This window comes from Pantherophis guttatus, chromosome 5, assembly GCF_059756535.1.
Source record: "Pantherophis guttatus breed Tessera chromosome 5, ASM5975653v1, whole genome shotgun sequence".
Lineage (NCBI taxonomy): Eukaryota > Metazoa > Chordata > Lepidosauria > Squamata > Colubridae > Pantherophis > Pantherophis guttatus.
This window is the reverse complement of record NC_142067.1, coordinates 42284603-42310304: the sequence shown is the minus strand read 5'-3', so window position 1 is coordinate 42310304 and position 25702 is coordinate 42284603. Positions and strand designations below refer to the sequence as shown.

At 33.5% G+C, this 25702-nt stretch overlaps 1 protein-coding gene across 6 annotated transcripts in view; it reads left to right on the top strand.

The window, feature by feature from the left end:
• CADM2 (cell adhesion molecule 2) overlaps positions 1-25702 on the top strand; it is a 382098-nt gene that overhangs the window by 307540 nt on the left and 48856 nt on the right. For all 6 annotated transcript variants that reach the window (XR_015734449.1, XR_015734448.1, XM_034420012.3 and 3 more), the window contains 2 exons: positions 7070-7160; positions 23037-23215. Coding sequence is in view for 4 of the 6 variants with exons in the window: in XM_034420012.3 (XP_034275903.1) it covers positions 7070-7160; positions 23037-23215 (270 nt within the window). In the remaining 2 variants the exon portion in view is untranslated. The remainder of the gene's footprint in view (positions 1-7069; positions 7161-23036; positions 23216-25702) is intronic.

Genomic DNA, 25702 nt, shown 5'->3' with positions numbered 1-25702 from the left:
TTCCATCCAATATTTTTTTAACTGGAAATAAATATTATTGGTGTGGATTAAGAAAACATCTATAAGATTGTGCTGTAAACTAAAGCATACAATAACTGTTCGTCCTTCTCCTGAGGTTTATATCCAAGCTTAATGATTGGTTCTAAAACATCTGGTTCAAATAACCCTTACAGTATAAACATTTGATATAGCTTTGATTCATGATATTGCTAGAATTTTTTTAATATAATTTGAAAAACTATTAGCAAATTTAGCAATTATTATTTTCATTTTTTTAAAATTTTTTAGAAACAATGGTATTACCAAAAATAGATTTACAGTATAGTAGTATATATTGGCAAAAAGACATTGTTACATTGCTTATAAAGAAAATGTTACGGTACTCTTATTTTCTATGTCTCATAGCAAAGGTGTACAATGGATTCAATTGAATGTTACATTTTATCAATGATTTCTGAGGAGACTAGAATCTATTCTAGATTTTCCTGCATCATTGTGTACAGTCCTGCATTTTGAAGGGCTACAAAAATCATTTTCCAAATATTTGGTATTTCACTTTTGTGTTTACATATTTTGAGAATGTTACAGAAGTGATAATGATAGAATAGTGAAGGAATCTATGGACACTAGCTATGGTTTTTCAGAGGGGCTCCAGTCATGATACTATGGTGAAGGAATATGTAGTCTTATATATCACATTCTTTTTCGGGCTCTTCATTAATTCTATTTCATCTGAGCAGATATAGAAATTGGCAAGTTTGGATGGAATAAGTGAGAGAAAGCAGTTATTTGTGTCCCATCTCTCAAATTAAACTTCTCAATCATTTTCCAGAAATGTGTGTTTCAATTTATTCCTTGATTTTTCCTTTATAAGTTAAATTTAAATCATGGTTGCTGTTATTCATTAGCGAACCTTTACTGATATTAAGCTCATTGTGGTCATAGAACCTTTAGTGAAAAAAGAAAAGTGATTTTAGCAGAGAACATTACCAACAGTCTCAGAAGAGATAACACTGCGCAAAGCAATGATATCAATTGTAGCTCTGTTTTATGGATGATAGAAGATACTGTTTGCCTCCAGAGAATGTCACGTATTTCATGAAAAAAATCAGTGGGTTTTACATAGTTTTCACTGCTTACTGCATTTACTTTAATACTAAAAAAAGAGAAAGCATCTGTTAAAGCAAAAGCACGATGCATGAACTAGAATGAACCCAAATTTCTTCTTTGCTGTATATATTATACTGGTGCTTTTAATTAAGCATAATGATATAACTATAATGAAATAATTTAAAAGGAATCAGTGACTTGAAACATACTATAAAATATTGAAGGCATAAATGTGATTTATTTTTTAAAAAAATGTTGGATTTTTTTTAAGCATAACTAATGAGTTCATTGCTATATTCAAATTTCTTAAGATATAGACCTTAAATTAAAGCTAATAATAAGGTAACTTTCGTAATAGGGTATATTACCACATAGAAAAGTAAATAACATAAAAATACCTAGGGTTGGCTAATAAAGATTGCCTAATAACTATTGTGATAATCTTTGCAAAAATAATACTTATTTAAGAATATAGATTTCCCATTAAAAGTGCAATACCTAGCAGTTCTTTATTTTCTCTGCAATACTTTCTCTTCTTTATTTTCTCTCAGCTGCATCTCTGTATGGCTTTCGTCTTATAACCAAAATAATATCGATTTTACAGGTTTATTTCATACAAATCTCAAAAATTAAAGTATATTATTTTCTATTGAAAGCATTTTATGCATAATATATAATTAATTCTGTGCTGATCTTTGATCTTTGAATATCATACATTGTATTTTTTTTAATACTGTTCAGAAAATTAAGAAAGAAACCAGTGAAAAATAAGACTGATTCTATAATGTTACTATCAGGCGATTAAAAATATTTATTGCTCTTATTATTTTCCAGATGTATTCTGGAGTTGTGGTTCAGAAACATTTCTTTTGGTGGAAAGACTGAACTATATTAACACTTTAAATATGCATAAATTGTTATATCATAAAACTATAAAATTATTTTCAGTTTGGTTCTTGAATAAAAACACTGCGGAAAAAAACATACTAATCGCTCTGAGATACATACAGAGAAGAATTGCTGAGAGTCTGCAAAAAATTAAATAGGAATGTAAATATATTGCCAATGAGTTTAGCAAGGCAAGACTACAGCAGGTGCACTCTTGGATATGAAATGCTGTGAAAAATATTTTTAAAATCTTAGTCACAAGCACTTGCTGCATTAGTATGCTCTGCCTGAAACATTTACTTTCTTAAGTGAGTTGCAGGTGTTAAAAGTGTGGCTTTTTTTTTTTTTTTTTTTTTGAAAGAGAAAGAAATGTTTCCAGTTTATTACATAATCCACCTAGTCCTTACTGTTTAAACTTCATTTGGAGAAAAGAAGCATAATTTTTATTAGATGAAACATCAGACTAATAAACACAAGCCATAAATCAGAATTATAGTTCTTTATAGATATGTATAGCTATAAAAATTGCAAAGTAGTTTTTAAGGAAATCTAACAACAGAACCAAACCAAACTATGCTCCCAAAATCATGTGGAGTTCTAGTGAGATATTTTTCCATATTTCCATGCAATAAATTTAAATGAATTAAATAGATGATTATTTTATCTCCTGATGTCTCCATTTAACTACTTGAGTTGAGTCCATCAAATAGCCTAAGTTTGGTCTGCTTTTTTATAGCATTATGAAAAAGCCTGCAATATTGATACCTAGAATGACCTAGGGCCTAAGCAAACGCTCATCTTACATATAGCATGTTTGGGAAACAATTTAGCAGATGTTATCTCCCATTTCATAGGACAGCATTTACTCTCAAGATTTCATAGCATCCTACACAGGGTAAACTTTATTCATCTTTGCTGGTGAGATGATTTAATAAAAATCTTCGTGACTCATTTTTCAGAACCTTTCGAATTAATTTAAATAAATTCCTAGAATATATCTGTAAATGGTAATTAGCCACATTAGCTAAATATTCAGACATAGTGTGCCCTATAGTGCCATTTTCAAAGATTCAGTAGTTAGCTTAGTTTGGTTTTCAGATATGTATTCTTTTGAATACATATTAAGCTGATAAATTACATGGATGTACTCATGTAATTTATCAAGATTTTTTTTACATGAAGTAATTGCTCTCCAAGTGTTTGGGTCTAAATTTTTAAGAATTCTGACCAATTATCTAGCTCAGTAGGGTTGGTAGAAGAGGACATCATAATGCGATTAAACTATTCTGCATGATGTTAATTGTATATTAATGAACATTACTATTTTAGTAGCTTTTGATCAAAAGTTATATCCTCACACATTTGCTACTTTTAAGAAATATGTAAAATATGCATATCTAAGATTCTAAAATCAGAGAAAAAAATTTACAGGAAAAGTATGTAAATAATCTGTCTATCTCTATATCTATAAAGGGATGTGGTAGCTCAGTGGCTTAGACACTGACCTTGTCAATCGAAAGGTCGACAGTTCAGCGGTTCGAATCCCTAGTGCCACAGGGTAACAGGGTAAGCTCCTGTTACTTGTCCCAGCTTCTGCCAACCTACAGTTAGAAAGCACATAAGAAATGCAAATAGAAAAATAGGGACCACCTGTGGTGGGACAGTAACAGCATTCCGTGCGCCTTTGGAGTTTAGTCATGCCGGTCAAATGACACAGAGACGTCTTCGGACAGCACTGGCTCTTTCACTTTAAAACAGAGATGAGCACTGTCCCCTAGAATCAGGAATGACTAGCACATACTGTAGGTGTGAGGGCAACCTTTACCTTTATCTATCAATCTTATCTATCATCTATCTATCTATAATCCAGCTATCATCTATTATATAATCCAGCTATCTTTTATTTGTTATATCTTATTACCTTATTACCTGCATACTCCAAAATGGCTCATACTAATATGTCATAATTATCACAAAAATATACATGAAATCAAATACAAGACAATAATCAATTCAATTATTAGATCACTGTAATTCATTAAATTATTAGGCATCCTGGTGACCAAATCTTAACTCCCAAGGCTTTTCTGAACTGCTCTATGTATATAAACTATTTTAGGGTGTTAGTTTATTTAGTTTACTTAAATTCCACAGAAAAAGATAGATCTCTGTGTGAACTTTTAAGGACATTTATGTTGCAATTCTTCAGAATACATCCAATTAAACTCAGTTATTCTTTTTCAACACTTCTCCTCCCACAGCTTTTGAAAGCTTGGGGAGATCTTTCAGATCATATATAAGAAAATCTCCCTTTTCTTCCTTCTCTCTCTTTGTCTCTAACACAACTACACTTTCTCAATGTCTATAGATCTAAGCTTTCATACTCAAGAGCTGCATAGGAGAGAAAGCAGAAATATAGTTAACCATTTTCAGCATTCAAGTTAATATTTGGAAAGCTGATAACAAAAGGATTAAAGATATTACCTTTTTGAAAGTATCTAATTTAATTCACCAATTCATATTATTTCTAAGAACTAAATTTAGTTTTTATAATGGCCCTCACACTGTTTAATAATAAGCAAGGTTTTTGTGTGAAGTTGAAAATGCAGAAAACAAGATTTTTAAAAAATATATATAATTGTAGTGTGTGGGTTATTCTTCCATCTTTCAGTATTCTTCCTTCATTTTTCCAGGACCATTCATTTATTTGGTTTAAGTCATTTATCATATGACTACATCCTACCACAGTTATAACTATTCCAAGTAAATTGATTCTGGACTAGAATGCTGGTTGCATTCATTTCATATAGTTTATTATTCACCTGTTACATAGTTTGGTTTTGAACACTTTGTGTAAATAACTTTATGTAAATAACTACATTGCATCATTGTTTTAATTATAATGCAAATTTACTTGTACAGATACTTTATTTTGAGAAATTAAAATATGTATATTTGCTGCATTTTTATTAGCTTTATATATCTTTTTGTCATGACTAAACTACTGCTAAATCTCAAATTAATTACACAATTTCAAGACAGTGTATTGTTCCCCTTATGGTATAGAAGCTATGTGAATAACCTCTACAACTATCATTTCTCATGAGGTTACAGAGTATGTTGACAAATATGATCACTAAAAATGAATAGTGTTTTAGTGTCCCTTCAGCCTGATAGACACAACTGCGAATATTGATGTACCTCATCACACTGTTCCTAAGACTGCTTTTCCTGAGTCATGTTAATTACCTTCTGAAACAAATTCTCCAATGCAGCTTGTCACCAAATCACCAAAATAGCAGCATGTCATTCTTATGAGCACCACACTACAAGTACAGAATACATGTAGCATCTTAAATTGTTTGAACACTTAAGGGTATTGTTTGCAATGCATTTGTATAACATGATTTGATTAACAGGCCATTCATCTAGTTCAACTATCAACATAAAGTTATCCACTCAGAAAGATAAGAATGATTAGATATTTTTCTCCCATTCCCTGAAGCTTAGGACTTTATCATATTTTGCCTAACGCAAAGCCAATCCTGTTAGGCCTTCTATAGAAAGTCCATATAATCTGTGATGGTGTCAGATATAGATTAAGAAAGAAAAGATAAGAAGATATGAATGTAGTGTTGGATGCCTTGCTTCTGCATAGGTTTCATTCTTTTTCCACACTGCATAACAAAAATACAATTCATCTAAATTTCTTTACAAATTGTTTATTTAATATGTTTGCATTTGATGAACAATTTCTCTTTACTCTTTTCATATTCTCAAAAATGTACTGAGCACTATTAGCCTACTGAAAAAGAATATTTTCAGTATATTCTCTTAGATTCTAATCTAAGATTTCACCATTTTCCACTGCCAAGCCTTTACATAATTAAAATGCAAGTGCTACGTTCAAGCATCAAGCCCTTTTCAGGCATGAATAAAATATGCATGAAAGGGCTACTAGGAATGGATGGAGCAGATATTACTGAGTGACCGGCATTAGGCATTTTGGTTATAGATTTCTCTAATAAAGCCAGTCATGTGTACAAGAACATAAACTGATGGGCTAATTAAATACTGTTTTTTGTACTTTAGCTGGTAAACAGGTCAAAGCAAGGTCATTGCAAGAAGTGGATTTTACTACAGTCATTAGTGCAAAGAACTAACGAAAGCTGTGCTTCCATATGAAAGTATTCAGAAGCTGTGAAAAAAGTATCCCTAATTTTTTAAAAATGAAAATCAAATACAAAATCAAAATAACAATGATAAGTTTTTAGATAGTGCTGCAATTAATCTATATGTTATATTTGTTATTTGTGGTTTTGAAATTTCATGTACAATGTACTAATGAAAGTCCACTGGTTTTGAACCAAACAGCAAAATTTCCATAGGAAGAGAGATGATGCAAGAAATAATTCTAACTGACATAACAAGGCTAGGACTGTCCATGTACAATTTTCCAAATGTTCCTACTTTTTTTTTTTTTAATTTGATTTATATGCCGCCCTTCTCCGAAGACTCAGGGCGGCTTACAATGTGCTCAGCAATAGCCTTCATCCTTTTGTATATTTATACAAGTCAGCTTATTGCCCCCACAAACTGGGTCCTCATTTCACCTACCTTAGAAAGGATGGAAGGCTGAGTCAACCTTGAGCCTTGGCGAGATTCGAACCCTGCAGTAATTGCAGGCAGCTGGTCTTAATAAGCTTAATAACAGGGTGCCTTAAACCCCTGTACTACCAAGGCTCTTGTCATCAGGTCAAATTTACTGTTGCATCGCTCCCTGCCTTGTGAATGTAAGATATTCTGTAAAATCTACTTTAGACCATATTTTTCTCTGCATATCTTACTGTCGTATTGTAATGGCATCTAGATCCCATATAGCCATTCTGTGCTATTCAATACTAAAAATGTACAGTGTACAGATTCATACAACCACCTGAATTCAGAATCGTAGCTTGAATAAATTCTAAGGTTAACTCATCTGGAAGTGAATTTTGATGTTGCTTTCATAATTTGCACAGTACAATGTATATACAATTTTAATCTGATTTTATAAATATTATTTTTCCAGATATTCCTTCAGTTAAAATAATACCTTCCACACTGTGGCCAGAAGAAGGACTATCTATAACTTTGATTTGTGAATCCAAAGGAAAGCCATTGTAAGTGATTTAACAAGCGATATGTTTTTGTTATTTTCTTTATTCTCCTTTGATTGCAGCTTCTGACTGCAAAGCTGTACTGTTTTTCTTTTGTCCTGGGGTGTAAAATGATCTCTACTACAGAAAATCCCTTGAAGCATGTCTTCATTAAATGCCTATGGAAGACTGGTCTTTTACTTTGTCATTTATTTTAGTCTTGGGAAAGGATTCCTGCTGTGCATTTTTTTTTTTTTTAAGAAAGCTATTTCAACCTGAAAGAATTGCAGGCTTATTTGCTGTTCATATCATCAGACTGATGATGGGTACATATTCTCAAAGTAAAGTCTCACATCTGATAAAAAGCTTCTAAAACCAACACTTTTTTAAACTAGAGCGTTGAACCCCTGTTTCTTTCGGTTGTCATTTATATGGTAATTGGAAATTTAGTGATGTATGCAAATATCTTTTCAACTGTCCCAATTTTAAAATAGTATTAAGGGACTGAAGATGAATATGTTTGAAGTTAACTAGGAATGTTTATTTCTTTACAAACAAATGTTAAATGCATTCTGAATATATTTTAAAATTGATATATAATTTACTACTAAGTAAATATGAACCCTATTATATCCACCTACCATTGTGAGAAATAATTCAAATGATTACGTTCTACTTCTCAGTTTTATGGAGGCCGGGGCCGGATTTAGATGAAAAGAGGCCCTAGGCTATTCCAGTTATGAGGCTCTTTCACCTATAGTGAAAGTGTAATTTTAATTTTGCTAACAATTTGAATGTAGGCCCCTCTTGATCTTGAGGCCCTAGGCTGAAGCCTAGTTAGCCTATAGGAAAATCCAGCCCTGCTCTCAACACACATACCTTTTAATTTGTTTAGTTATACCTGCATGCTACACTTCAGGCAAGATGCTGCCATGTTGGGGACATGCATTTCTACACATAATATTGATGGAGTAACCAATCTTGAAATTTGGATGGAAGAATTTACTGTAAGCGTTAGGAAGACATGTATACATCCTGGCTGTTTTTCTAAAGACTAAGGTGTTAGCATCCCAGGTTTTCTCACTCAGAAAGTGGCCTATTTACCATAATCAGTAAGTTTGCTAGCCTGCTTCCACTTCAATAGGAAGACAACAAAGTAACAGCAGCAACAATGATTTTTACAGCCAATTACATTACCACAATATACTTTCTTAGGGGGCTCTTTAAAGGCAACTTAGAACCTGCAGTCTATTTATTAGATTTATTTATTCAGCTTCGCACATAATACCAGTGCTGAAAGCTTTGCATTGATTTGTCAGGTATATTTCTAAGTGCTAGTTTTTAAATCTAAAAGCTCCATACAGTGGATATAAAAAGTCTACATACTCCTGTTAAAATGCCAGGTTTTTGAAATGTTAAAAAAAAAACCAGACCAAGATAACTTACTTTAGAATTTTTTATACTGTTAATATAACATCAGCTGTACAATTTAATTGAAAAACAAACTGAAATCTTTTAGGGGAAAAATAACAATAAAAAGTGTACAATAACATGGTTGCATAACCCTTAAACTAATATTTTGTCAAAGATCTTTTGATTTTATGATGGCATTCAATCTTTTGGTGAAGAAGCTTATGAGTATGGCACATCTTGCCTTGTGAATCCTTGCCCACTCTTCCTTGCAAAAGCACTCTAAATCTGTTAGATTGCAAGGGCATGTCCTCTGCACAGCTTTCTACAGGTTACCTTACAGATTTGCAATTGGATTTGCATCCTGGTTCTGCCTAGACCCGTAATGGCGAACCTATGACACGTGTGCCGGAAGTGGCAGACAAAGCCATCTCTCTGGACACGTGAGTCATCGCCTGTTGCTCTTCCAGATTCTGGCACGCTGGCCAGATGGTCTTCACACGGACAGGAGCACCAGAAACCAGAAGAGCAGCCGCCCAGTGCGCATGCGTGTGCCAGGTATCTGCTTTTCCGGTTTCCAGTGCATGCATGCACACCGGCCAGCTGGTCTTCCAGTTTCTGGTGCACATGTATGCGCAAAGACCAGCTGGCCAGTGCACATGTGCATGCAGGAAAACAGAAGATCATCTTCTCAGCATGCACATGCGCACCAGGCGGCTGCACTTCTGGTTTCTGGCACGCACATGCACACTGGCCAGCTGGTGTTCGCACGTACATGCACGCCAGAAATGGGAAGCCCAGGTAGCCAGAAACCAGAAGAACAACCGCCCAGCACGCGCATCACACCTGGCGGCGGCTCTTCCAGTTTCTGGTATGTACACGTGCGCGGTCCTGTTTCGGCACTCGATGCCGAAAAGTTTGCCATTACTTAGCTAGACCATTCCAAAATTTTGGTCTTCTTCTGGTGAAGTCATTCTTTTCTTTGATTGGGTCGTTATTGTATTGAAAAGTGAAATTTCTCTTCATCTTCATCAGATTAACAAAGGCCTGAAGATTGTGTAAAATTAATTAATATTTGGAACTGTTGATCATTCCCTCCACTCTGGTTAAAAAGCAGTTCTAGCTGAAGAAAAGCAATCACAAAGCATAATACTATCACCACCATGCTTCACTGTGGATATAGTGTACTTTTGGTAATGCACATTTTTGTTTTGTGCCAAACATACTTTTGGGAATTGTGTCCAAAATGTTCACCCTTGGTCTCATCAGAACATAAAACATTTTTTCCAATGTTTTTGTCAGACTTGATGTAGGTTTTTTGCAAAATGTTACTTGGCTTGGATGTTATAAGAACCCTACCTCACAACCCAGACATATGAAGAATATGAAATATTGTCATCCCATATAGTATACAACTAGTACTTGACAGAAATTCCTGCAGCTCCTTTAATGTTGCTATAGGCATCTTGGCAGTCTCCGGACCAGTTCTCTTTTTGTATTTTCATCAATTTTAGAGGAACATCCAGTTCTTGGCAACGTCACTGTTGTGCCATTTTTTTCTCCACGTGTTGATGACTGTCTTTACTGTATTCCATGGTATATCCAATGCCTTGGAAATTGTTTTGTACCCTTATCCTGAATAATACTTTCCAACAATGAGATCCCTTTGATGCTTTGTAAGCTTTTTGCAGACTATGGCTTTTGCTGAGTAAATGTGAGAGAAATCCTACTACAGTAGCTGAGCTTTACATAGCCTTGATCAGTCAGTTTAATTGATGGTTGATGTATACTGATATGATTTACAATAAGTTTGAATGTAATTGGTTAATTCTGAACACAGCCACAACGTAATAACTATAATTTTAAAAGTCCTCAAAACTAGTCAAGCCTACTGCAGACCTAATTCCTATGAGGGAGAAATCTTTTAATTGTAATTTTGAGATGTAATTATCACAGTGACCTTTTAAGGCAAACTACCATAGAAATCATTTTTTAATTGTGAAGTTATAAGAAAAAGGCAATTAGTTAATTATAAAACTTGCTTCCAAAAAGCTTGGAGATAGAGATTTTCTGTGGTTCTGATTTAGCATCTGGGAAAAGAAAAGAAACTGAGATGGATACTGAAAAGATGGTAAGATAAGGATGTATTGACCTTGACCTATGCTGTTGCAAAACACTAGAAAGGACCTCCTTGACATCAAAGTCATGGGTATGTACAGAAGTTTCATTAAAATGACAAAAATGTGGTTTAGAGAAAGGCAGAGATAATCTAGCAAAGGAATGGAGAAGCTATAAACAGATAACAGACAGTAAACATCTCAGTCCTGGTCAAATAATCAAACCTTCATTCTATATTACCAGTTTAGGTGGGTGAGAGAAAAACTCTACAAGTTTCCAAGCTTCTTTTATTACACCTACAACGATAAAATCAAGTTGCAGGAGTTCCTGCAATATCTTTTTCTTGGTTTGGCCTGCCTTGAAAGGTCTGACATGTTGCAAGATCCGAATGCAAGTTTTTTCCATTTAGAACATGCATACAACGTTGCAATGGAAGTGCAAAGGAGATAGTGTTCGTGTTGTCTCCTCTCCCCCTTGCATCCACAACCATGATCTGAGTAAAGAAAAGATTTGCAAGTAGATTTGGAATCTTAACTGGTTCTCTTCGTGCATGTGCTTTACGCACAATCGCCATGCACATTAGGCTTCTGCCCGGCTGACATGCGGCAATCCATTCTGCCACGCCTATCAGCTTGGCTAAAAAACAAGAAATAAAGGTCAGTTTAACATGAGGGCAGGCGGGAGGGCCCAGATCCCAGTCAAAGAGAACCAGTTCGGTGACATCATCACCACTACTGGCTCGCCCGAACCGGCCCGAACCAGGAGCAACTCACCACTGCTCTAAAGTATCACTATCTTAGAAAAAAAGATCCAGGCAAAATAAAGTGATTTTCAAATGAATTTTCAAATTAAAACAAATAATAACCTCTACATATGACCCTAAATTTAGGTTGATTACACAGTACATCTTTTTAAGGACATTCAAAATTTCAGACTTCTTAATGGCCAACTAATGTCATACAGTGTTGCTTAGTGATTTAATTAAGGAACAGAAGGAGATTAAACATTAATGATTTCAAGTTCCTATGTCAGTATAAAGACTTCTTATCCATCGCAGTGGAGAGAGAGTGTTGGCAGGAAGTTCAAATACATTCCCCAACTTTTAGACCTTTCCTGCCAATGTATCAGATTTATAAGCCAAGAAGATTCTGGAGATAAATAAAACCACTAAATAAAATAGATAAAACCACTAAATAAAACAGATTAAAATTTGACATATAAAAAACATGATAGTACAGAAATATATTTTCTTCATGCTAACTGTTAACAGGACAGGTGTAAATTGCATCTTCCTATAAAGAGACTTCCATAAGTAGGAGTCCATAGAGATTTTTCATTCTTTCATTTAATTTTAAACCAGATAGATACAATAATCAAAACTTTCCCAATCTAAAATGAGAAAAAAATAAATAAATGAGAAAAAAAAATATTCTGGAATCAAGAACTCAAGTCAGATCATTCATGTAGAAGACAATATTATAAGAAAGAGAATATTATAAGAAAGAGAAGGAATCTATTTTTAATATGATTAACAAATTATCATTTTAATACAAACAAATATTAAGGACAAATGTAAAACATAAGCAAAATATAGGTCATACATACATTCGTACATTTTATATTTATTAGATTGAGTATATTATACCGTCTACGGTGACATTCAGTGCAATAAGCTAATTTCTCTTCCATGAGAAATGAAAAATTGTGAAAAGTAACCAAAGGTAATGTTAGGCATTCAGTTTTCAGGGAAACATACAAATACATTAATTTTGAACATATTTATAAAACAAATTTTTCATAACTAGAGCTTAGTCTTATAATACAAAATGCTATTTTAAAAAATAAAAAATAGTTATAGGAAGAGATTTTGGGACTAATTGCCAAAGATTATGGTTTATAAAACTTCTTTGTTCTTTACCCTGCTTTTTCTCAAGTAACTTTGTACAAGTGTTATTATTATGATGATTACAGTTATGATTATGATTATGGGACCTACTATTTGTTAAACATACACATAATTAAAGGTCATCCAGTAACTTTCACTAGAAATTGAAGAACTGATAATGGGAACCAATGCTTTTCCAAGCCAGCCTTTTCCCATTCTGATATTTTCCAAGCTTATTGGACTTCGTTCAAACTGGCAGACAATTGAACATTCAATACATATACAGTCTTAGGATGTATTATATTGTTTTCATTTCTTTTTAATTCATTCATTTCACTCTATTATCTAGGCTACAGAAAAGTAGGTAACTAACAAAATAGAAGACATATTTTTAAAAAAAGAAGAAGGAAGCTGCACAAATTTTGTTGGATGTGAAAAATGCCTTTAGCTATTTGCAGCAGCACTTCATGCTATAGTACCAACTGAAATGAACCTCAGAGAGGAATTTCTAGCATATATAGAAAGCATGTATCTATGGCACAAAGCAAAGATTATAACTAATGGCATAAAAATTTCTCTGAATATTTTCAAATCAGTAAGGGAACAAAGAAGGATGTCTATTCTCTCCTTTACTGTTTATCATTGTGCTGGAAATAGTGGAAAAATCCAAGGTGATAAATAACAGGTCTCAAAATTTGTGGAGAGGAATATAAGTTTAAAAACTATGTGGATAATGTAGTATTAAGTATAATAGAATCACAAAATAAAACAGTTAATGTAAATAATTCATAACTATGGATAATATTTTGGATATAATATCAATGTTCAGAAAACAAAAATATTTATAATACTTTTAATTAATGAAGATTTTTTTGGTTTTTGGGTTTGCTTGTTTTTGCATGAAGAATCAGTCTATCAGTTCATTCAGTGGAATATCTTGGTTTGCACCTAACGATCAAGAAACATCAAAATAATTATGTTAATTTATGCAAGAGATTAAGAGGAACCTTTAAATGTCGAAAAATATAAGATTATTTTTGTTAAGAAAAATTGCAATTATGAAAATTATTGCAAATGTTACAAATATTACAAATCCAAATTAACTATTTATTTTAAATGACACCAATTCAAATTTCATAGAGAATCTTAACAAGAACAGCAAGAACCTAGTGCCACATTCAAATGGAGCGGCAAATGACTTAGAGTCAAATAAAAAAAATCCTACAAAATTCCAAACAGAAAGGCAGCCTTGCCCTTTCATACTTTAAATTGTATCATAAAGCATGGATCTGCCCACCATGGATAGCAGAAAGGATGAAAATCTGCAAATAGCAAAATAGAAATTTTGGAAGGACTTGACTTAGCCAATGGACTTCATAGTAATACAAATCAGGATAAGAACTTAAAAAGACATATTATTAGACAAAGTCTGATAATAGAATAAAATTGAACAAACATAATAGTATGTCTGATAGGTTCAGCTCTAGCTTCTTCATGTAAGAAGTAGCTATAGCAAGAAAAATGTAATTATGTATGCAAATATGGTTTAAACAGATTCTATGAATAGGCTAAAAACACAGCAAAGCTACTTAGTGAAGGCTTCAATACACATGGGTGATATATTTACAAATCATTGGAAAGATAAAATCATATCAAGAAGAAAGGGGAACATTAACAAATAAAAGGAACTTGAAACTATAAAACCAACACCACGTATAAATTTTTATATAACACAGAGACAGAAAAAACAAAAAAACTGGAAAAATGGACGCAAAACTTAAAAGAAGCAGTTACTAAATAACAATGGGAAGAATTATTGACTAAAACTATATATTTTATATCAAATTATAACTTTAAAAATGTTACAAATGTTTTACAGACAGTATATAACTGCATTGGTACGGTAATACCTAAGATACAGAAACTATACATCAACATACATTGAAAATGTCATGAAAAAGAAGAGAGATTTGATCATATGAAGTGAAGATTTGGTAAACCCAAACTGATAACTGGACCTTGAAGCAATGGATGACCTCAACAGCTATGTAGATATTGATGTACATTTAAATTGGGAGGAGAACTCTCATCACACATATAAGTACCTTCCGCTGACAACATCAGCTGAAACTTGTCTTCGATACAGGAGAAAACCTACCATGATACAGTGCCTTCAATTGTCAGATATTATAATTGGCCCACAAAGATAACATAGTTGAGGGCTTCAAAAGACACCAAGAGATCAAGGTCTAAAAAGATGGATACATCACCTCTGTCCCAGCTTCACTTCAAAAGTCTTCAGCAAGTGCAACAATGCCTCTCTGTACTAAGCACAAATCTGAGTAAAAAAAATCAGCTTCCTGCATAATCCTCTGCAACTATAGTCTAACCACCTTCTCAAAAGACTTCCTGAATAAAGGCAAATTTGAGATGGGTTAATAATTATAAAAATGCTTTGGATCCAGAGTCTGTTTCTTGAGCGGGGATGGGGATGTACCACCATCTTTCTTAAAGAGCCAGAATCACTGCATAGACCTAGCAATTGGTCACCTCCCAGGCAACCTGAACAACTGTTAATGTACATTGTACTTGTACATAATGTAGTGTAAACAAATGTGTAATAGCTACAAATACATGTAATTCCTGACCAGCACTTTCTGTTTTTAAACTGTCTCACATATATGCTGGGGATGATGCTGATTTAATAATTTACTATAATACTTAAAATGTTGCTATTACTAGATTTTTATTTCAAGGCCAGCATCTTACCACTATGCCAAACTATCTCTCATGTTAAAATGGTTTGGATTTTAAATAATACTTGACAAGGAAAGGCAGATGTGTTTTCCTACTATCCAGATTGTTGTGACTATGATGCAGGTATTTTTTTTCAAGGAAACAATTATTCCTAAATGCTTTGTTATTCATCATTTGCTTTATTGAAACTCTGATTTTGTTTCAACAACAATTAATACTCAAGCCAATAAAGAAGTAAGACTCAGGTAACCATGACAACTAAGGGAAAATAAACTGCTAGTGATAACATTCCTATTCATGTTTACTTAAAAGGAGATGAGGTGAGTGGCTATGGATTTAGTGTAAGATCAAAAATAAGAAGGATCAAGCATATGCACTTGCTTTCAGAATGCCTTCTCATTTCCTGAAAAGTAGAAATCTGGGACAACAGTCTATATCAGAGACTGGGTTGACTTCATCCATTGTTCTTGACAGCAAGTCAGTCCTGGTAAGAGATATAGATGGAGATATAAGAAAATGAATAAATCATTTAAGAACTGGATCTTCTACTATGTAGTATCTTCAAACTATGACTAATATAGGCTTTACCACAGTCACACCAAATCATCTTCCTTTCCTTTCCATCTTCTTTCCAGGCTTGTATAAAATAGATGAGGGCTTAAAATAAAGCTTAGTAATTTTTGACTACCACATTTAAATATCGCCATACTGTAGCGTGTAAGGAATTCATACAGCCTTGAATTTGCTGACCAAAATTAGTGTATGACTTCTTTTAACTTTGGACACAGTTCCTAGCTTATCTTGTCCTGATTTTTTGACTGCTGGCTAATTTCCAGATTTCCTGGCATATGACTACACTTCCTATGCAGTATGCCACTGATTTATCTTTTTGATCTGACACTCAAGTCAGCTTGATCTCATTCATGATTCATTTGGTATACTGGGCTGTTTGCCTGGGTTTTGCTATTTTTGGATTGTTAGCATTTATCTTCAGAAAATTAAGATTTTTTTTAAAAAAAGTCTTTTAAAATTAATAGATGAATCAGTCTTATATTGGAAGATAAAAAGCTTCAAACACAAAATGCAGGAAGAATGTAGATGAATCCAATTTGGGAATATTGCTTTATGTGGCTGTTTGTATGAGATGATTTGCCACTTTGGCATAACTTGTCATCCCTGAATGGCAGTTCCTTTCTCCACATTGCATTTGCACTAGCTAGTCAGCTTTTTAATTATCCTCACATTTAAAAGCAATTTGCAATATAATCAGGAGAAATAAAGGGACAGTTATACTTTAAATTTTAGGTTAGTATTTCCTTTGCAAGCATACCAGTTGCCTAAAGAACATATAATATGTAGCAACCAAGGCCTTCCTTTTATATTTATTAGCAGTTTAGTAAATAAAAATTCTATAGGATTCTAAAGTTTCTCTTCTTAAAATATGTGAATAATGGTTACGAAAGTTATTAGCATATATATGTTCAAAAACATGCAAATATAAGCTGTATCAAGATAATGAAACATTCAAGTGAGTGCATCAAATGGTGGTTACAAAGTACTGAAATTAATTGAGAGCTGCATTGTTAATGCTAATGAAATACAGTTGGGGATATTAAAATGTTCCATTTTTGTTCAATAATTCTGCTTCTGCAGACAAAGGGATAATATAGTTGGATATCAGAAAAAAACACCTTTATTTTCTTTCTTGAATCTTACCTCATCAGTGTTCTCATTCTTCTTCTGTCTAAGCTCTATACGATTTTGTAAGATAAAACTGCACTATAACTGCTATTTGTAGTCATGTCACAATTTCATATATTTTATCAGTGGCACCTTTTTCAACTTTTTCCAGGCAAAGAAGTAAGAAAACATGTATAATACTTTAAAATAATGCAGGACGTTCTGGTAGTTTTAAAATAGTTTGCCTTTCCATTATTCAGTATTCACAACATATGATATATTTGATAAATTAACCTATATATTTCTTTTTAGAACTCATTGAAATCTGAAAAGGAGCCATTAAGATGAGAAATTATGAGTGAACTGAAGATGAGAAAATATGTATCTTACAAAATTGGTTTTAAATCATTAGAGATTTTTGTCTGCTAAATTTAGTACCTATTCTTCTATACTTTAAAAGAAATAAGTTAAGTAAGCATTTTAGCAGAAATGCACAGAGTTTGAACATAAATGTTTTCTGCTAAATTACATGTGCAAAATTTGCTTCAAAGCTCATCTGTTCGCTAGATAAGAATTTCCCTTGAGCTTCTAGCTTTGGGTTTGGAGGTTAGCCAGAGGACGGAATAATCAGACTCAGCATAGGTAAAATAATAAATGAAGTATTGAAACATTTACTATATCCAGAAAATGCTTCTTTGCAGTTTGAAACACTGTTATATTTGGAATGCATTTATTTTTTCTCCTCGGAATGAATTTTGCACTCTGTTTTGAAATATTTTTTTCATAAGAGAAAAAAACCATTTTCAAGAAATCTTAAATTCTATTAATCTTCTAATATCACATTTTCCCCAAATTACCTTATTCATATGTGTATGTGTGTGTGCACGTGTGCGCACAATTAGAAATTTCTACAGCATATATACAAATGTATATAACATTTGTATATCCTTAGTTTAAGGATATAGATACACATAAAACCAGTTATTTAACTTCTACATTTTTATATTTATACATCATATCAGGTGCTGCGAGACAACTCAGTTTTAGAAGGATTGTTATTTACTTAAAATTTCTAAGGTTTTTATATGCCAAAACTTCAGGGATAATTGTTAGTTGTCTGATGGCAGTGTGGAAGTTTGTTATTTGAATATCCATTTAATGTTGATGTTATAACAATCCTTCAGCAAGTTGTTTGACAGACAATGGAATGTTCCAAGGATCTGACACCATCTATATAATCAAAGCAAAGGTTTGATATTTTTCCAAATTGAAAATAATGAGGCTTTCAAGACTGATGTCAGCATTTTTAGTAGGTCAGATCAAGAAACAGACACCAGAAGCAGTACTGGAAATCTAGTTTGTTGTTATAAGGTATAATATAGAATCTTGATAGCCTCACAAAGTTTCTCCCTCTCTTTAAACCAAAGGGAGAAAGAGACCCAATTTTGAATTTGTTCCTCATCCTAACTAAGCTGACTAAGTTTTCATAACAGCATATTTTCTTCAAGAGCCTGATAGTACAGTGGACTAAAGCACTGTTATTAACATCTGCTGCTTGCAATTACTGCAAGTTCAAATCTCACCAGGCTCAAGGTTGACTCAGCCTTCTATCCTTTCAAAAGTAGGTAAAATGAGGACCCAGATTGTGGGGGCAATAAGCTGACTTTGTATAAATATACAAAAGTATGAAGGCTATTGCTTAACACATTGTAAGCCGCCCTGAGTCTCCAGAGAAGGGCGGCATATAAATTAAAGCAAAAAAAAAAAAAAACCAGAAACACCATCTCTATATTGTGTTGCACTTACACTGTCTGTTTTATTCTCTAGTTATGTTGTCTCTAGCAGTATAGTTTTGTCTGTGTTTACTTAGAAATGGAGTGTATTACCAGGTAAATCAGTATAGGGATACTGTCTATACATGTGAGATGGGCAGCTTTTGGGGGCTGAACACTACCATGTTTGGGATAGAAGTTAAAGCTTGCAGAATACAAAGCAATGAATTGGTAGAGAAAAATGGGAAAAAGCTTCACCATGCATATAGTTACTAGTATAGGAAAGGTAAAGGTAAAGGTTCCCCTTGCACATATGTGCTAGTCGTTCCCGACTGTAGGGGGCAGTGCTCATCTCCGTTTCTAAGCCGAAGAGCCAGTGTTGTTAGAAGATGTCTCCATGGTCATGTGGCCGGCATGACTAAACGCCAAAGGTGCACGGAACACTGTTACCTTCCCACCAAAGGTGGTCCCTATTTTTCTACTTACATTTTTTACGTGCTTTTGAACTACTAGATTGGCAGAAGCTGGGACAAGTAACAGGAGTTACTTGTCCCAGAGTACGCAGCACTAGGGATTTGAACCACTGAACTGCCAACCTTTTGATCTACAAGTTCAGTGTCTTAGCCACTGAGCCACCGTGTCCCTTTTACTAGTATAGTACTACACTACTAGTTGTGTCGGGACTGCCAAAACTCTTCCAAGTTGAAAGGATTGAACAGTGACATTACCATTGCCCAGCGGATGTCCAGTTGGGGGCTCCTTTCATGACTCTGTTAAGTTGGTACCCATTTATCTACTTGCAGTCATCCACTTTCAAATTGCTGGGTAAGCAGGAGCTCAACCATGTGACAGGAGTTACCCCACCCTGCGCAGCAACAGGGTCTTAAATGCAAACCTGCTGATTGTCAGCCCAGTGTCTTAGCCTTGCGAGTCCCTGTGTTCCTAAAATGCATATAACTGAGGTCAGGCTTTCCTTTTTCTCATAGTTTGGGGAAATGTTTACTTTTATTAATTTACTGTATTTTTTATTTAGAAAAAGTGGTACCAAATAGTGTTATTAAAATTTGGAAATGTTATCATGGGGGGAATCTAATGATCATAGTCTATGTGCTACACAAGGCTCGTGAACCATAGAAGTGAGTTTCCAGTTGGAGTTCTTAGTGCCCTACTTTTGTTTTTAATTGTTTTGTTCTGTTTTTAATTGTTTTGTTTTGTTTTGTTTTGTTTTGTTTTGTTTTGTTTTGTTTTGACTATCTGTGCACAGGAATGCACTGTTATCTCTCTACCAAATAAAACAAAATATAAAGGGAGAAGACTTAACTAAAAATAGAACATTGAATCAAACAATTTGTGTTTATATTCCAGATACATATCATTGTTATGCTTAATATTTAAAATATAATTGGGGTTATTTATAATGCTTCATGGGAAAAATATCTGAAAGAAGAGGAAGGGGACTGTTAGCCTTCATTTTTAAAGATATTCCTATTTGAACATTGAGCCATAAACAAAGAGGTATGAACGCTGAAGCAAAAAAAAAAAAACATAAAGCATATCTAAAAGATTTCTTGGGTACTAAAAATTGATTTCTTATTATTACTCTGGAAAATGTAATCATGGATTCTAAATGTAAATAAAAACTTAATGTTAGCTGGGTTATATGTCTCATCTGCCCTTCCTTCAAAATAGCTATGTATTTCTATTTAAAATGCTGTATATACTGCATTGAAAGTGATCCTCTGTATATTAAATAATTATCTAAACTTCAATTTAAAAAAGAAACCACATAAGAAAAACAAAAAAAAAACAACACCTAGTAATAGTTACCATGTTTCCTCAAAAATAAGAACCAATCTTATTTTCTTTTGGGCTTGAAAATAGATAATTGGGTTTATTTTCAGGGAGGCCTTATTTTTTTTAACAGTAGGAGGGGGTCACTGTCTGCTTGCCCACAGCTGCAATGGGCCAAGCTTTCGGCATGCCACAATCTCCACCCACCCTGCCTGCTGGTCCAGCTGTTGCTGACACACTACTCGGCCACAGCAGGCACCATGCTGGCCATCAAGCAGCTGCCCATACTGCTGCTGGCCTCGTGGGGCTCTGTCCTCCTGGCAGGGCAGGTGGAGGCCAAGGTGTAGCCCTGATTGACGCCACAGGCAGTGGAACGGAAAGGGCGGGGCCAGTGGTAGCTGCCCAAACACTTTTCATCCAGAGGAAGACAAAGCTTTGTCTGCTTGCAAAGGGATGCTTTGAAAGGGAGCTAATTACTCGATTTCAAACTATCCCCTTTGCAAGCTCAAGTCTCCATCATTTCTCTGTTCGGGCGAAAAGTGTTTGGTCGCTTATGGAGCACTTGGGAATGGAACAATTTGCCTGCTGGTGCCACCGGTATTACAGCACAAGCTTCTCGCGAGCCTCCTATAAGTCAGGCAGCCACACAGCACATCCGGATCACCAATCTTCTTCCCCGCCCTCCTGCCTCTGCCTCTAAGTTCTGATTTATCAGTATTTGCATTGTGCCAAGGGATCTGGCAGGCTGCGGCTGCTGCTGGACACCATCAGCCCCCACATGCTCATTGCCTCTCATGCTGGCCATGCCCATCTCCCTGGGCTTATTTTTGGGTTAGGGCTTATATTAGGCCCACTGCAAAAAAAAAAAATTCAGGCTGATTTTCAGTGTGGGTCTCATTTTCAGGGAAACGCGGTAGGTACTTTAATTGTTACTCAATGTATTTTCATGTTCTTTCCTGATTTAAATGATTAAACTTTTCAATATCTTTTACCCCACTGTAATTTTTAGCAATGTGTGAAGTCAGCATGACTATTGACTTAATTAATTATAGTCTTCATTATTGTTTTAAAGGAGTTATTATTTTATCCTGCTATTAAACTATGAACCTGAATTATGTACTAAAGTAGTTGTTTTGTACTATTTTAATGGTTGTATTGTGTTTATATGTACCTTTTCCTGAAAGCATGTTTTTATTTATCTTGTTTTTGTTTATTTTTTAATAATTGATTGTATGCTCTTCAAGAATCATGTTTAGTGAGATGGGCAGCTATGTAAACATGTTAAATAAAATAAAATTAAATAAATAAATAAATCTTAGTGACAATTATGTTCATTAAGCAATTAAGTTCATCCAAAAAACTATATCTGAATATTTATTTATAACAACCTTTGAAGAATGTGAATGATTAATATAAAACACATTTCCAGTGTCAACATTGCTTGAAAACACTAACGATTAAGATTGTTTGAAGAAACAAATATAAAGTTGGTTTATTTGATCAAGAATAAAATAGATATGGTATTTCTGATACTTAATGGACTTTTGCTAACAAAAAGACTAAAATGATGGTGCTTTATGGATTTGTTTATAGATAAGAGAAGGGATATGGGAAGAAGACATCATTTGTTGTAATTTAACAGAAGTGAAAAGTTACCAATATTGTTTATGCTTGTGATGAAGGTTGGGAGCATGTCTTTATATATTCCTTTTAATTTCTTTTATTATAGTCTTACCTTTCTTTTCTTTTCTTTTCTTTTCTTTTCTTTCTTTCCTTCCTATTTTTTGCTTTGCACCTTTTACTATTACTTTCTATTTTAATTTTAATTTTTACTTTTTGTAATTATAATCTTTTAGGGTTAGAGCTGCATTCAGAGTGCAAATAATGAGAACAATGGGAGGAAAGTATTGACCAGTTATTAGATATTTCTTTCAAATAATTCACTTTTTAAAATTGTCCTCTGTCACTGAAATTGTGGATATTAAAGCAATTATGCTCACTGTAGTCTTCATGTGGCCAGAGATACTTTAGATGCTCAGAATTCAGATCAATCAGTAAAATCTGTCCTTGTGCTTTCAGTGATTAACAAGGGTACCAAAATGGATGCTTTGTGTCTATCAAACTTTCAAGATTCAATTGGCCTTAAAGACAGATGTACAGTCGTTTACCAAACGTCCTATGGCTGAGGATATCTGGATTATTTTGTCAAAATAAAGTGACTAGCTTACAGTCATCAAGCTGGCTTTGTGCCTTGTTTCTGTCTGGGTGCCTTAACTACTACTCAGAATGACTCTCTTTTTGCTTTTATACTTGCTGCATAAAGAATCTCTGTTGGGTTAGTTCAGTATATATTATTTTTAATAAATATTTAGTTGAGGTCACCCAGATAATAATAATAATAATAGTAATATGTTCAATTGACTGAATTTCATATTTAATGATTAAAAGAGATAATAATAATATGGTTTATCATGTATTTTTTTATAGACCAGATCCTGTATTATGGACAAAGGATGGTGGAGAATTACCAGATCCAGAAAGAATGGTTATCAATGGTAGGGAGCTACACATTAATCCCCTAAATAGAACGGACAATGGTACTTACAGATGTGAAGCAGAAAACTCTATTGGCCTAAACAGTGCAGAGTATGTTCTTATTATACATGGTGAGTACTTTATTACTGATATGATACTGCATATTTGCATGTGCTGTAATACATTTTACTTATAAAATATTTATAAACTTGGAAAAGTATTAAAGTTGTTTGCAGTTGATGAATATATGCATATGTAACAAAGAGAGAGAGAGAATATATTGTTGATGGAAGTTGTTTTCATACATTAAATGACTGAGAGAGAAAAAAATCATAAACAGAATTTGCCATTCAGGCTCTCAAGTTCTGCACCATTGACTGCAGAAATCCAAATTCAAGTATCCAAAACAAATGACTGTCTAGTGGGTGCTTAAACAGGGCCGGTGAAGGAGACCTAATTGTAACTTCTGAACAAAATATAAATTAGTGCTTCAAATAGGATGTCTTCAAATGGCAAAGGAAAAAAATAAAAAAAAATTCCAAAAGTGTTGTTTATTGATGAAGAGTTTTATATGGAAAATGACCATGGAATCTGTTTGCTTACCTATGATATTATGTTTTATATCTGAACATCCCAAATTCTATTTAATCAGGCCTTTAAAAAGGAATTTAGATTCTCATAAAACAATGTTTCTGTATTTAAAAAAAAAGTGCGAAGAACAAGCAATGTGTACGAAGTGTTTAATTTTCATACTTTCAGTTAATATTTTATCTGAGTCACTGCAGACTCATGTGCAGTTTTTATTTTTCAGAATAACTTTATGTGTTTAGTAAAAGTATGGAATTAATTTTATCTATAGTGATTGCATTAGTTGATTCAAGATTACTAGCTACATTGAATATATATATATATATATACACTTTTTAATTAGTCACTTGTGGTTGTGTGTTGAACTACAATTTTCAAAATCATCCCAGAGATCAAAATTTGCATTACGTTAGTGGCAAAGGTATTGATATATATGATGTAGAGATTATGTGTATGGATCAGATGTTCTAGTATTTTCAAAAAGTTTCAATTATTTATGTTTCCTAGCTTTTTAAAGCAAACTTTCAAAATTGTTCTCTTACAATAAACTGCTTTCTCCATTCTTGAACACCTATTAGATATTCTGTCGACTCTTAGCTTCATCAAAGTCCATTTGATTAGTACTGTATATAGAAAGCAAGAGGTGCCAAACATATGATACAGTGTTTCCCCAAAAATAAGACCCTGTTTTATATTTTTTTGAACCTTAGAATAAGTGCTTGGCGTTATTGCCATGTGCTCAAAAGCTCATTGGGCTTATTATCAGGGGATGCCTTATTTTGGGGGAAACAGGGTACTCTTTGGCAATATTATCCATTATAGTTCTTCAAATATAAAAAAGGTGACGATGACAGCCAGAAAAAGTTTGACAATGGAGATATAATGAATTAGAATCAGGGACCAAATTCAACTGATTCTTTTCTGGTAAATGGATATTTTGTAGTTAGTTAGTTAGTTAGTTAGTTAGTTAGTTAATGTATTGGGGGCATTTCTAGGGCCACCCACTCACCAGTAATTCCGAATATCTTACAAAAGATAAACAAGTATTTAAAAAAATACAAAAGGGTGATCACAAAAAACTGAAGCAGGAAGGCAATAGTTTACACAGTACTTCAAAATTACAAAGCAATTAGGGGGATCACACTCCATCATTAATCCAATGTCTGTGGCATGAAGCAATTCTTTAATGTTTTCTTAAAGATCATTGTGGTCAGGCCTATATAAACACAACTACTATGGAAGAAAATTTGTGATAGCAACCCAATGATTTTCAAAAGTCAAAATCAGATTTTTTTTATTTTAATGTAAAGTTTATATATTCACACACACCACTCCTCCCCCCCACCCCTCAGAACACATGTACCAGTGACCTTCGCTTGGCCACTACTCATTGAGAAAATTTCTGTACAGAAAGCAATTTATCAGTGAACAAATAAATATACATTTCTTCATGCAAGCTTTCCTTCGTATAATTCCTTCCATATAAGAAATTTTCAGAAACCATTATATATTTTGCTATAATTTTTAGTACCATAGCATGATAGGTGTTTAGAAATATGAGTGCATTAAAGTTTATTAAATCATTTTCCTTTTGCTACTAGTTAATTGTTTGCACCCTGTTGATCTGATTATCTAGCTCAATGGGAATCAGAACAAAAGTGTCATTATAAAGATTACGTTGTAATGATAAAAGTTTATCATTGCCTAGTTGCTGACACATTTTGTAATTTGGTAGTCTTTCATATTATGTAGCTGAGAATTGACCTTGCTGACATTTTCTGTAATGGGTAATTGAGGTGTGGTTTTTTTAAAAATCCTAATTAAATTTCTGCAAATATAGATTTAGAACTACAGAGGATAATTGCAGTTTATGAGGGAAAGGGTGTTAGTTTAGCAACACTAGACTCATCAGAAACAAAATAAGATTTTCCTGGCATTTACAAGTTTTTAAAAGTTCCATCATTTAGCAGTGTTTGTGGTCAAATGTTTTTTTCATACAATTTGATGTTACAGACAGATAATTTCTTATT